Below are 14,286 nucleotides of genomic sequence, written 5' to 3' on the forward strand. Positions count from 1 at the left end.
AGCCTATGTACAATTCCTATCCTTTAGGTTCTGGGCTTCCTTTAGATTCCTATCCTTTAGATTCTCTATGTGTCTTTAAATGGAACAGTGAACACGAATAAGTTCAATGTACTTTTAGAGATTGCCTTTTATGTGCCAGTAGCACTCTAATGGTCTGTACTTACACTAGCGCACAAAGCAAGAAAATATCTGCCTTATTTGAGTAAGACAGATTAATCATAAATATAATTAAGTAAATGTTATTATACACGAGAATTAATGAGGACACTACAGATATTCAAGCAGGTAAGGAGAGTGGGTATGCTGTGTGTGAGAAAGGAAGAATAGTAGATATAAAAGGTGACTTTAAATGATTATTGCTTTTCTCTTTTTCTTTGATATAAATTTATTTATTTTAATTGGAGGCTAATTACTTTACTATATTGTATTGATTTTGCCATACATTCTTAACTGCTAGAATAAACTTCCCCGTGACTATGTGTGTATTTGGGCATGTGCATATGTTTTTGTGTAAGAATATCTATCTGTTTGAGCCCCCATACACTTCGAAGGCATATGAAAAATTAAACTTCCCTAGAAAAGGAGAGGGCAACCCACTCCAGTATTCTTGCCAGAAAATTCCATGGACAGAGGAGCCCAGTGGGCTACACTCCACGGGGTCACAAAGAATTGGACATGACTGAGAACACAACACAAAAATTAAACTTATTGTGGTTTCAAGGAGGCTCAGTGTAGCACAAAGATTTGATCTCAGGAATTATCTGAACTTTCCCAGGTGTTTCCATACTGCATGGAGGAGGTTAGAATCCTGATCTGTTCTCATCCATGAAGTTACTCTCATACATGAGCCCTAGAAAGCCTATTAACTCAGCACACTTTGCAATTCAGTAACCCACAAAATCAGCACAATGTTTTATTTCAACCAGTCCGTTCTCTGTACCAGTGGACATTCCAGTCAAGATCAATTTCCTTGATTATAGTTAGCAATCTCTACTGTATGCCTGAAGGTTAAGAGAGCAATATTTAAATGCTTTCATCACAAAAGAAACGGAATATGATGGAGGTATTGTTGTTGGTGGTGTTAAATCGCTAAGTCACGTTCAAGTCTTTGCAACCCCATAAATCGCAGCACTCTAGGCTTCTCTGTTCGCCACTATATCCCATCTTTATTGTTTAGTTGGTAAGTCATGTCCGACTATTTGAGACCCCATGGACTGTAGCCAGTCAGGCTCCACTCCATGGGATTTCCCAGCAAGAATACTGGAGTGGGTTGCCACTTCCTTCTCCAGGAGATCTTCCTGACCCAGGGATTGAGCCCACATCTCCTGCATTGGCAGGCAGATTCTTTCCCACTGAGCCACCAGGGAATCCTAGAGTTTGCTCAAATTCCTGTCCATTCAGTCAGTGATGCTATGTAATCATCTTATCCTCTGCCACTCCCTTCTCCTTCTGCTGATGGAGGTATTACCTCATGCTAAGTTGTAATCATGCTGCAGTGTGTAAGCGTATCAGATAACATACTGTACACCACAAACTTACACAATGCTGTAAGCCAATTATATCTCAGTGATGCAGAAAAAAATAAATCTCTTGAGGTCTCCCATGGACACTTTCAACTTTGTATTTATAACTTCTGGAGATTCTGATTCCTAACTGCTTCTTTTTGTTTAATGTTGTTGCTCAGCTGGTAAGTCATGTCCGACTCTTTGAAATCCAATGGACGGCTGCATTTCAAGCTTCCCTGTCCTCTGCCATCCCCCTGAGTTTGAGCAGACTCATACCCTTTGAGTCATCGATATTAACTAACCACCTCATTCTCCGCCACCCTTTTCTCCTCTTGCCCTCAATCTTTCCCAGCATCAGGGTCTTTTCCAATGAGATTGCTCTTCCCATTAAGGGGCCAAATTATGGAGCTTCAGCTTCAGCATCAGTCCTGCCAATGAATATTCAGGGTTGATTTCCTTTAGGATTGACTCTGATATTCTTGCACTCCAAGAGACTCTCAAGAGTCTTCTCCAGCACTACAATAGGAAGGAATCAGTTCTTCAGCACTCAGCCTTCTTTATGGTACAACTCTTACATCTGTACCTGACTACTGGAAAATCTATAGCTTTGACTATATGGACCTTTGTTTCATGAGATTGTTACATTTCCTGACCTCTGTGAAGATCAAGAATATTTCTTGTTTAATATTTGTGTATCTTTACATAAGTGGTCTAGTCTATACTGAATTAGGCTTACTGTCTCTTTCATGGGGTGACTTTCCTCAATATTGGTTCATAAGAGCTTATGATATATTTTATTAAGAGCAATTTGATAATTCTTCTTATAAGAAGCAAAAAAGGTAATTCCATGATTTGTTCTATAGTATGTTTCTAGTGAAAGTGTAGTAAGATAAGTACCACTATATAAATATTATGTCTTATGAACTCTCCTAATCCTTCTAAATTTCCACTTTCTTTGGTTATATTTAGTATTTTTAACACTCATGAAACTTCATTTGCATCATAGATTGAATATTTTTTTTCACCATCATGGATTAAATTCTTTATGTAGTCAATCAAATTCAAATGTAAATAGTTTATTGGAATAGGAAATAAGTGTAGGTACTTTTTCAAGTGAGGTAAAATGTAAGGAATTTATATAGTTGATTTTTTTAATTACTAAGAAAAATATGTACTGAATATAAACATTCCAAATATAAATGCAGAAAAATTTTGGTTTTTGGAAAATGTATGTTGGACAAAGATACAGTAAAATGATGATTACATATTGATAGCTTCTGAGAACATGAAAATGTTTAAATTAATATTTTTGGATAGGTACATTTCTAAATTATCTTCAGTGAATAAGTGTGACTTTTATAACAGAAAAAAGTACAAGAATCTAATATCTGGATTTGAGAAAAATAAACTATGACTATATATATCCCAATATCCCATTTCTAAAATAAATCTTGCTGTGCATTGTATAGTCCCTCAAAAGATGAACCAGAAAGAGAACAAAATATGTAGGGATTTACAAAGTTTGCTAAATTTTTTTTTTTCATTTTAAATGTTGTTCTTCAGTCACTAAGTCATGTTTGACTCTTTATGACCCATGAACTGCAGCACGTCAGGCTTCCCTGTCCTTCACTATCTCTTGGAGTTTGTTCATGTCCACTGAGTCAGTGATGCCATCAAACCATCTCATCCTCTGTCACCCTCTTCTCCTCCTGCCCTTAATCTTTCCCAGCATTAAGATCTTTTCCAATGAGTCGGCTTTTTGTATCAGGTGGCCAAAGTATTGGAGCTTCAACTTCAACATCAGTCCTTTTTAATGAATATTCAGAATTAAGTTCCTTTGTCTTTAGTTTTCCCATTTATATTTAGTGACTTGCCTACAATTGCTGCTTTTGGCTCAGCCTAGCATATAAACATTTGTGTGATCATTTGCTCAGTTGTGTCTGACTCTTTGTGACCCTATAGACTAGCCCACCAGGGTCCTCTATCCATGGAATTTTCCAGGAAAGAATACTGCAGTAAGTTGCCATTTCCTACTCCAACCCAGGAATCGAACCCAATTCTCTTCTGTCTTTTGCATTGGCAGGCAGATTCTTTACCACTAGGCCACTTGTGAAGCCCATATAAGCAATTAAGCCTACCCATTTCTTGGATCTTAATTAGTCTGGTGATGACTCCCATCTACATGTACAATCTAAATGTACTAAATAAAATATATTTGGTTTGGTTTGGTTTGTCAATCTAATTATTAATCCAGGCAAAAGCCACTGTGTAAAGAAGACATTTTTCTTCCCTTTAGCTATTGATTCATTTATTTATTTTTGTGTGGTGGTCAAAGCCCAGAAATAGCAGAAATGTCCATCTATTTGAGGTCAAAAGAACCTAGAAGAGTAGAGGAGAACTTTCAACACCAAAAATGCAATCACTTTTAAGTGAGAGTTCATGGTAGCTGTATTTATCATAGTAGAAAAGTAGAAAGAACCCATAAGTCTTTCCATAAGTGAATGTTTAAACAAATTATCATCAATATCATGGAATACTACTCAACAATGTAGGGAACAGATGATCTATACACACAAAAGTGCCAAAGAATCTCAAGAGATTTATGTTGAGAGAAAATCCCAATCCCTATTTTCTATGTGAAAAAGTGTAGCAATGGAAAAGATTAGTGATGGCCAAGGGTTGGGAATGGCGGCAGAGGAGGAAAGAGGTGTGGTTATTAAAGGCAGGTGCGGGGAGCTTGTGATGGCACAGGTGCTATTGGAATGGGGTAACAGACTGTGATAACTAAAGCGGTAGTTCATGCAGTGAAGAAAAAGAAAAAAGCGGAAGTTGTAAACAGCCTTGTGATAGAAGCTCACGATGAAATAAGAAGTGCTGTGGTGAGCTTAGTCACTCAGCCATGTCTGACTCTTTGTGGCCCCCTGGACTGTAGCCCACCAGGTTCCTCTGTCCATGGGATTCTCCAGGCAAGAATACTGGAGTGGGTTGCCATTTCTTTTTCCAGAAATAAGAAGTAACTAATTTCTGTCTCTGAGAGATAAATAAAAGCAATCGCATGGGCAACAAATCAAGGAGGAAACATCTCATATTAGCATAATGTATTATTTCAATTTCCTAAATATATTAAATACTCTAATAAAACAATGTTGAAAATTTCTCCACAGTCACACATTTGAGAAGAACCTGTGGAAATACTGACTCTCGGTAGGCATGCCCTATAGATGCAAGATTTAATCAAGAGTCTTGTGTGCTACAAGAGGAAAGTTAACCAAGAGTTAAAAGATATATAAATGTATGTATATATATATATGCAAAGAAGGAAGGGGGGGTGGGAGGAAGGAAGTAAGGAAGAAAAGAAAAATGTCCCAGGCAATTAAAAGACAATCTCTAGACATGTTGTTTTGCTCTCAATACTTTAGGGATAATCAACAAATTGCTTGGCATCTCCTCAGGGAGAATCTCAAAAAGTGAAAGAAATCCATAAATTCTTCTCACTTAGCCATGTCAGGAATACAGGTAAGAATCATGAGAAATGCTTTTACAGGTAAAATGACAGGATATTGCATGCGATGCCTCATTTTCAATATCAAGAATGTTTCAGTGACATATTCAAAGTTACAGTTTAGCTCAATGGCAAAGCCCAAGCAAAATGAGACCATTTCTGATACCGTTTTGTTTGTTTTCCCCTACTCCATAATTCCTGAGCAGGAATAGGACCTCTCTTCTTGTCTTTTCATAATAATTTGTTGAATGCTAGTCCATAGGATGACAGGCAAAATGCTGAAAAGCATCTTTGAAACATTACCATGATATTTGTTTTGTATAAACAATGATATCTCTAATGGAGGGCAAAGTAGAGAGCAAATGATACATAACAAAAGAGATATGAATTTTTAGAAACTGGGAAAATTCAGAAGCTGGGGTCTTGTCTTTCTTTTTTAACTCCTTCTGAATTCTTAGTTAGTTAGTGCTCCAGGTGCTTTTTTGTGACCGCCCCTCAACATAATTTAATACTTAATGATTATTTAAATACATGTAAAAGTATAATTCTTTCCAGATCCCTTGATGAGGCAAAATGGAATTCCCACCTCACACTGAGACATAGAAAACATTATTTGCATATTGAGAGACTTTTAAGTAGCCAGTTTTATGGTAATGGTACAATGATCAACATGTTCTTTGATTTCAAGTGAGATCTGACAGAAAATATATAATTATCTCATGAGGTACAGCTTTAAAAAGATAAATTGGTATTCAACAAAGATATTAAACTCTGAGAAAACTATTTGGTTTTTGTAAAATGCTAAAGTGTGAGAGAAAAGCAAAAACACTTCTATCTTTTCTCATATTTACAGGAAAATTGAAATTTGCCAAGTTTGTATTTTCTCACTGTTTCATATTTACAAAACAAAGAAACAAAAACAAGTTTCATATTCAGTTCAGTTCAGTTTAGTTCAGTCACTCAGTCCTTTCTGGGAGTTTGTGATGGACAGGGAGGCCTGGCGTGCTTCTTATTAAATATACTGAAGATATTTTTCTAAAATTATTCTCTAGTGATGCACATTTCAGTATTTCTGATATAAGAAAAGTGTATGCATCAAGGCAAGATTGGTGATTAGGAGGTCATAAAATTGTAAGCAGTATTTTAAGTGAATTAAATGCAGATTTCATGTAATCATTTTTACATGTAATGTTATAAAATTGTGCTTTTATTCCTTTTCTTATAGAGATCCTTTAGAGATTACTGTCACTGTAATTTTTATTTCAACCTGTATCATTTTTATTTCTTTAAAGAAACATTCAGGCTCACAATATTTTAAATTTAATAATTATCTACCTTAATCTGCCATCCACTTCTTACACTGGTATATTCTTGATGTGTGTATTATTAGGGACCTTCAGATATATTTTTATTTAATGATATAAAAATAATTATGTTTTGTATTATAGTTTGAAGGAATTTCTTTGGCGTAAGATGTAAATTTTGCAATGATATGCAAGGATCCATGTATAACAATTCTACAGTGTATTTTATCCCATCACTCTAGTACATTATTATGCAACATAGGGACTTTGAACATTTTTTTTATCATACTGTGATGCGTTGTGCTCAGTTGCTAAGTTCCAGGTGACTGCGACCCCATGGACTGCCAGGCTTCTCTGTCCATGGGATTTTCCAGGCAAGAATACTGGAGTATGTTGCCATTTCCTTTCCATGGGATCTTCCTGACCCATGGATTGAACTCATGTCTCCTGCATTGGCAGGCAAATTCTTTAACACTGAGGCACCGGGGAAGTCCCCTTGCTGGGGTCCAGCCTCGGCAGGATCCAGGGGATACCCTCAGAATGAACGGCGTCGGTGAGAGAGAGAGAGAAGACACGTGAGACCAGCCTTGATAGGGCCAAGTCTGCGAGGGAGAAAGAGAGAGAGAGAGAGAGAGAGAGAGAATGACCAGAGAGAGAGAGAGAGAGAGAGAGAGAGAGAGAGAGAATGACCAGACGGGGGTGTTTGCAGGGTCTGGCAGAGTCTGGCAATGCTTTATTTTTTTACCATAGCTTTTATACCCTAAATTAGTACATTTCTAAGGGGAAGATAGTTTAACATTACATCAGCTTGTTCTTCACCAAACCAGGGTGTTTTCTGCATATTTCTTTGTTTATGAGGGTCTTGTGCATTATCTTCTGGACTTGGGGCCTACTGACATTTTATGACCTAGGTGAATGCAAAGCTGTTTCCCGTAATCTATTCTTAAATGAACACAAAGGTCAGTCCTTTTGCAGAAGTTATCAGTTAAATTTATCTAAAAGGTTTACCACACAAAGACTCTGCAGCTCCAGTGAGGCAGCCCCTGTTTAGCATTCCTGGTTAAAATTAACAATTTTAAACTCTTATTTTTCTAAATCTTTAACTATAACCACTTTTAGAATAATATTTTTATGTTCTCTAATAGGGCTTCCTCACCCCCGAAGGGCTCTGTGCCTATTAGGGCCTTTATGTGATCAGGTTCTTTATGCTGTTTTATGATTAGGGTATTATAAGCAATCATGCATATTAGCACCAAGGGCATAGACGCCTTTGCCAAACAAACTAAAATACCAGCAAAGGAGTTTAAATTAAAACACTCCTTTCACCCTGGATAATCTCATAAAATACCACTGCCCGGGAAACTTATTGGTTAAAGTTCTAAATTGATTCTTATTTGGGAAGAGATAGGGGAAGTCCTTCTGCCTGTGTCACGGAAATTAGGGAGTAGTCTATTGAAGCAAGCACCAGAACGACAGATACCATCTTTAAGGTGAGCGCCGTGGGCAGCTTTTAGGAATCCCTGAAAACCTGATCCGCCTTGCCCGTCAGGCTTTCTCCTCACGACCTTGTCATGGGTGGGATCTCGTGTGCCGGCTCCCGGCACCCTTTTAAAGTATAGCATCTCTTTATTCAAAGCAAGTTATGATATTCAAGATATGAAAACAATGCTAATGACTTCTCTTTCTTCCAATTTGCTCAAATTTCCTCATTTTACCCTGGGTTCTTGCATAACAAAGTACATTTGAATTCTTACAAGTTAGTAGAAGTCCATTATAGTGAATATGCCCCTTGGGTCAAATTAATATTTTAAGAAAATATATATCAAAATAAAGTTTTATTATATTTTACTAAAATAACTAAAAAATTTAGAAGATAAAAAAATCCAAGCACTCTGATGGCCCAATATTATTTCTGCAGAAAGGGCAAGACTTGGAGTAAATTGTATGTATTCCATCGTACATTATATAATCCTCACCTGTTAATCATATTGCCTTGACAAATAAGGTATGTCACAGTGCAGATGAATTTACATACATAAAGAAGATCTCTTTGAGCTAAGATATTGCCTCCATTATATATATATATACATATATATATATATATATTTTAAACCAATATGTACTTGATTTCCAGGTAACATAAAGGCATTTAATTATTTAATCCTCATTTTCCCACCCAACAATCCTGTAATTGTATTGGTTTTCTGTATGAAAATAAACTTTCAGATAAATTGAATTATTTGCCCAAACTAGCCCTTTTTATATACCATAAGGAAATTTAATACAGAGATTCTATCTATCATCTATCTTTCTACCTACTTATTATATGTCTTATATGTTTCTTCACAGAAATACAAATATGTCTCACTGCAATCTACTATAGTTTTCTTATTTATACAGCTGTCTAAAATGTGTCAAGCGTGTCAACTGTTTCAGCCTATATCAACTGTGCATAGAACTGTATGGAACTCTGTGTTGGAGTAGCAAGTTCTGTAGATTTTCTGAATTCTGGTTTTAAAATTTTATAATGGATAGTATTTAATTGCATCATAATTTATTATATAATTGGCATATGTATTGTCATATTATTAAATGTAATTTATACATGTCACTGCTGCTGCTGCTGCTGCTGCTAAGTCACTTCAGTCGTGTCCGACTCTGTGCGACCCCACAGACGGCAGCCCACCAGGCTCCACCGTCCCTGGCATTCTCCAGGCAAGAACACTGGAGTGGGTTGCCCTTTCCTTCTCCAATGCATGAAAGTGAAAAGTGAAAGTGAAGTTGCTCAGTCGTGTCCGACTGGTAGCGACCCCATGGACTGCAGCCCACCAGGCTCCTCCGTCCATGGGATTTTCCAGGCAAGAGTACTGGAGTGGGGTGCCATTGCCTTCTCCATACATGTCACTATGTAATTGCAATTATATAAATGACTAGATAGAAATTATAGAAAGTTTATAAGAACAGCACAATAATAGTTTATATATGTAGCCCTCAAATTTATGTCTTAACTTTTTTTTGTCCTATCTATGTTTGTTATCTATTGTATTTCTTGTCTGTATCTATACATCTATATATGTATATATGTATCTATTTATCTATCATCTATCTATAACATCCTGGTTTTTCAACTTTAGTACTATTGATATTTTAGACAGATATGGTGTTTTATAGGATGTTTAGAGGCATCACTGACCTCTAATCATCATATGCTGGTAGCTTCCACATTCCACTTGTAGCAATTAACATGTCCTCTCAATTCTGACAAATGTCCTTTGGTTAGTAGCATAATTTCCAGTTGAGAACCAGCAACTCTCTTTGTCTCTCTCACTATATGTTTTATTGTAGGTAGGAAGATGAAAGTGTTAGTTGCTCAGTCATGTTTGACTCTTTGCAATCCCATGGACTGTAGCCTGCCAGACTCCTCTGTCCTTGGGATTCTCTGGGCCAGAATACTGGGGTGGGTTGCTATTCCCTTCTCCAGGGGATTTTCCCAATTCAGGGATTGAACCCAGATCTCCTGAACTGCAGGCAGATTCTTTACTATCTGAGCCACCAGATGAGTTTGTTTTCAAGTATCCTAAACTGGAAAGTTTAATCTGTTTATGCTAGCTTTGTATAGTGAAACTCTCCCAGGTGATGATACATAGAACCTATTGACTATATTGATGTTTCTACCCAGAATAGGTTCTCTAATAAACCTGAATGGAAACACACAATGGAACAGTGCTAAATGAATTCATCCTTATGGGAATTACCAACCACCCTGAGATGCAGGCTCCATTGTTTGGGCTCTTCCTCATCATCTACGTGATCTCAGTGGTGGGCAACTTGGGCATGATCATCGTCACCAAGATGGACTCCAAGCTACAGACACCCATGTACTTCTTTCTTAGACACCTCGCTTTTACAGATCTTGGTTATTCAACAACTGTGGGGCCCAAAATGTTGGTAAATTTTGTTGAGGATCAAAATGTAATATCCTATTACTCTTGTGCTACACAGCTAGCTTTCTTTCTTGTGTTTATTGTTAGCGAAATTTTTATTCTGTCAGCAATGTCTTATGACCGCTATGTGGCCATCTGTAACCCTCTCCTCTACCCAGTCATCATGTCACAAAGAGTGTGCTGGGTGCTAGTAGCGATCCCCTATGTCTACAGCACGTTTGTGTCTCTTCTCGTCACTGTAAAATTATTTAATTTACCCTTCTGTGGCTACAGAGTCATCAGTCATTTCTACTGTGACAGTCTTCCTTTGTTATCTTTGCTCTGCTCAAATGCACATGAAGTAGAAATGATTATTCTGATTTTAGCTGGGTTTGATTTGATTTTCTCTCTTCTGGTAGTTCTTGTGTCTTACCTTCTCATTCTCGCATCCATTCTCAGAATGAGCTCTGCTGAAGGTAGGCACAAGGCTTTTTCTACCTGTGGATCCCACTTGACTGTGGTCACAGTGTTCTACGGGACTTTACTGTTTATGTATGTGCAACCAGAGTCCAGCCATTCCTTTGACACTGATAAAGTGGCTTCCATATTTTATACTCTCGTTATCCCTATGTTGAATCCCTTAATCTATAGCTTGAGGAATAAAGATGTAAAATGTGCACTACATAGGATGTGGAAAAAATCATGCAACCTTTTTTATTAACATGCAATACAATTTCTATAAACTGGTTATGGACTCTAAATTTTGTTCTATGTGCCTCCAAATTAAGTAGTGAGTATAAATATGTTCAACAATTATTTATAGATTATAATATATATACTAGGCACTTTCAATTGCTGCAAAGAGATTAATGAAAAAAAATAGTAAAAAAAAAATACCTTGAGCACAAAAGACCAATTTTGTACATAAATTAAGTAAATGTTAGGAGACTGTGTTAGGTGGATATAGACAAAGAAATGACTGTCCAGGTTTCTGAATGTTTTCTCATCTTTTGGAATAAAATTACAACATACTGTGTGTCTGTGAGTTTTTTATTTTCTTTTGTTTTTGCCTTCATACTTTTCCCCAATATGTTTCATCTGTGTATTTGAAGTTATCAATCACATTTATTTTCTCAAATACCCTTATTCTTTACACTGAGATCCCACATTTTTTATCATCAATTCCTCTTATTCCTTATAAGAATCTATTCACCTATTAACTGAAAATATGTTGCAATTCAGCAATTCATAGGTCCAACTGCAGCCTGATTTTGTCTCAATCCATATATTTTGTTGAAATCAGAGGACATTTAAATCAAGATAAACTTTGGGATCCCTCAGTAGCTCCCAGATTGGTACTTCTTGTTCTCTCAAGTAGTAATTCTTTCTTTATAACTGGTAGTTTGATTGAAGGGGTAGTAAAATAATTTTGTCTTTTTGAATAAAAATATTTATCCATGTTTAAAAGTAATGTTCTACTTTTTTTGCATTCTTGAGTAAGGGAAGTACTGATGAATTAATTGTGTTGGCTCTCTTTCCTTGGGTTGATGCTTCCAATTTTTATCAACACTGTTTATGCAGTAAGTTTTAGTTGACTTTCAGTATTTAACTGCACAATTCACTATTCTGCTTGTGGGAAGCAAAGGGAACCAATCTCATTGTTGGCACTTTGCCATATTTCTAAGGCCTGATACATGGCAGGGATACAGCTATCTTGCTTTTTATAAATGACTTCTACATTTTCCCGTGTGCTACCTTTAACTCTACTTAATAATTCTGCAACTTTACTGAGGCTATTAGTCTACAATATATGCTTTGTTCAGTATCTTGCAATAAAATTATTTGTTTATCCTATGAAGTTTAATAAAAAACCTTCACTTGAATACAATTTTTAAACAACATGACACAAAACAACCAATATCTCCTTTAATACATGTATATATATATATATATATATATATATATATATATATATATATATGGATAAAAAAGATGGTATATCCAGAAAATGGATGATAGTCTTTTAAAAATGGTAATGATAACCCTGTATGTGAGACAGCAAAAGAGACACAGATGTATAGAACAGTCTTTTGGACTCTGTGGGAGAGGGCGAGGGTGGGATGATTTGGGAGAATGGCATTGAAACATGCATATTATCATATGTGAAATAGATCGCCAGTCCAGGTTTGATGCATGAGACAGGGTGCTTGGGGCTGATGCACTGGGATGACCCAGAAGGATGGGATGAGGAGGGAGGTGGGAGGGGGGTTCAGGATGGGGAACACATGTACACCTGTGGCAGATTCATGTCAGTGTATGGCAAAACCAATACAATATTGTAATCAGCCTCCAATTAAAATAAATAAATAAATAAAAACATGTGCTGACGTTATTGGGAGTACAGAGGCAAAAACAAACAAATAAATAATGCTGACCTGAACCTTATAAAAATGCACTCAAAATGAAAAAAAAAAAAAAAAAACTTCAGTGTAAAATGCTAAAGCATAAAACATTCAGATAAAGCAATAAGAGAAAATCTATAACCAAGACCAAGGGCTAGTGAAAAGTTTGTATGACATCAAAACAATATAGATAATCCAATCAAAATGATCGGAAGACCTAGTCATTTCTCAAAATAAGGCAAACAGATGGTCAAGAGACATATGAAAATATGTTCAGTGTTGCTGATTATTAGAAAAATGCAAATCAAAACTTCAATGAGATATTACCTCACATCAGCCAGAATGGCTATCTTCAAAATATCCACAAAGAGTAAATGTTGGAAAGGGTGTGAAGAGAAAGGAACCCTCCTAAAATATTGGTGGGAATATAAATTGGTACAGAAACTATGGAGGACAGTATGGAGGTTACATGAAAGATAAAAATAGAGCTACCATATGACCCTGGAATCCCACTCCTGGGCATATACATGGAGAAAAATATGATTCAAAATATATACACAACCAAATGTCATTGCAGCACTGTTTACAGTAGTCAAGACATAGAAGCAACATAAATGTCCAAAAACAGAGGAATGAATAGATATACACATATATACAATGGAATATTACTCAGTCATTAAAAGATCAAATAAAGCCATTTGCAGGAACATGAATGGACCTAGAGATTTTTCAGTTCAGTTCAGTCACTCAGTCGTGTCCAGCTCTTTGTGACCCCATGGATTGCAGCACGCCAGTCTTCCCTGTCCATCACCAACACCTGGAGCTTACTCAAACTTAGTCCATCGAGTCAATGATGCCATCCAACCATCTCTTTTTCTGCTGTCTCCTTCTCCTCCTGCCTTCACTCTTTCCCAGCATCACAGTCTTCTCCAGTGAGTCAGTACTTCGTATCAGGTGGCCAAAGTATTGGAGTTTTAGCTTCAGCATCAGTCCTTCCAATGAATATTCAAGATTGATTTCCTTTAGGATTGGCTGGTTTGATCTCCTTGCAGTCCAAAGGACTCTCAAGAGTCTTCTCCAATACCACAGTTCAAAAGCATCAATTCTTTGGTGCTCAGCTTTCTTTATAGTCCAACTGTCACATCCATATTTGACTACTGGAAAAACCATAGCTTTGACTAGACGGACCTTTGTTGGCAAAGTAATGTGTCTGATTTTTAATATGCTGTCTAGGTTGGTCATAACTTTCCTTCCAAAGAGCAAGCGTCTTTTAATTTCATGGCTGCAATCACTATCTGCAGTGATTTTGGAGCCCCACAAAATAAAGTCAGTCACTGTGCCCCCATCTTTTTGCCAATAAAACTACTAGAGTAAGTAGAAAAATACATTGAAATTTTATATGTGAATATTAACATAAATATGAGCAATATGTTAAAGGAATGTAAAGACAAGATAGGAAATGTTAACAGATAATTGTTTTCAGTTGTAAACTAGCCCCCATACATGGAGGGCAAATAGAGACAGCAGAAAGAGTCTGACCACTCCAGATGGAAGGTGGCAGGTTTAATAAACAAGGGAACTTAACAAATGAGCTTGTCTTGGGAGACCAATTTTTTTGTAAATCGCCACCCCTGCCTGCCTGCTAGAATC

General features: G+C 36.6%; 1 protein-coding gene across 1 annotated transcript; it reads left to right on the forward strand.

Annotated features, from left to right (window-relative positions):
• Positions 1–10,013: 10,013 nt before the first annotated feature.
• LOC122699946 (olfactory receptor 8K3-like) lies at positions 10,014–10,955 on the forward strand. Its single transcript, XM_043912426.1, has one exon. It carries the CDS (start codon positions 10,014–10,016, stop codon positions 10,953–10,955), a length of 942 nt encoding a protein of 313 aa, XP_043768361.1.
• Positions 10,956–14,286: the final 3,331 nt, after the last annotated feature.

This window comes from Cervus elaphus, chromosome 1 (genome assembly GCF_910594005.1).
Source record: "Cervus elaphus chromosome 1, mCerEla1.1, whole genome shotgun sequence".
Lineage (NCBI taxonomy): Eukaryota > Metazoa > Chordata > Mammalia > Artiodactyla > Cervidae > Cervus > Cervus elaphus.

Excerpts from the sequence above, each read along its gene's own strand:
- LOC122699946 (XM_043912426.1), top strand. The coding sequence starts at position 10,014 with ATGGAAACACACAATGGAACAGTGCTAAATGAATTCATCCTTATGGGA.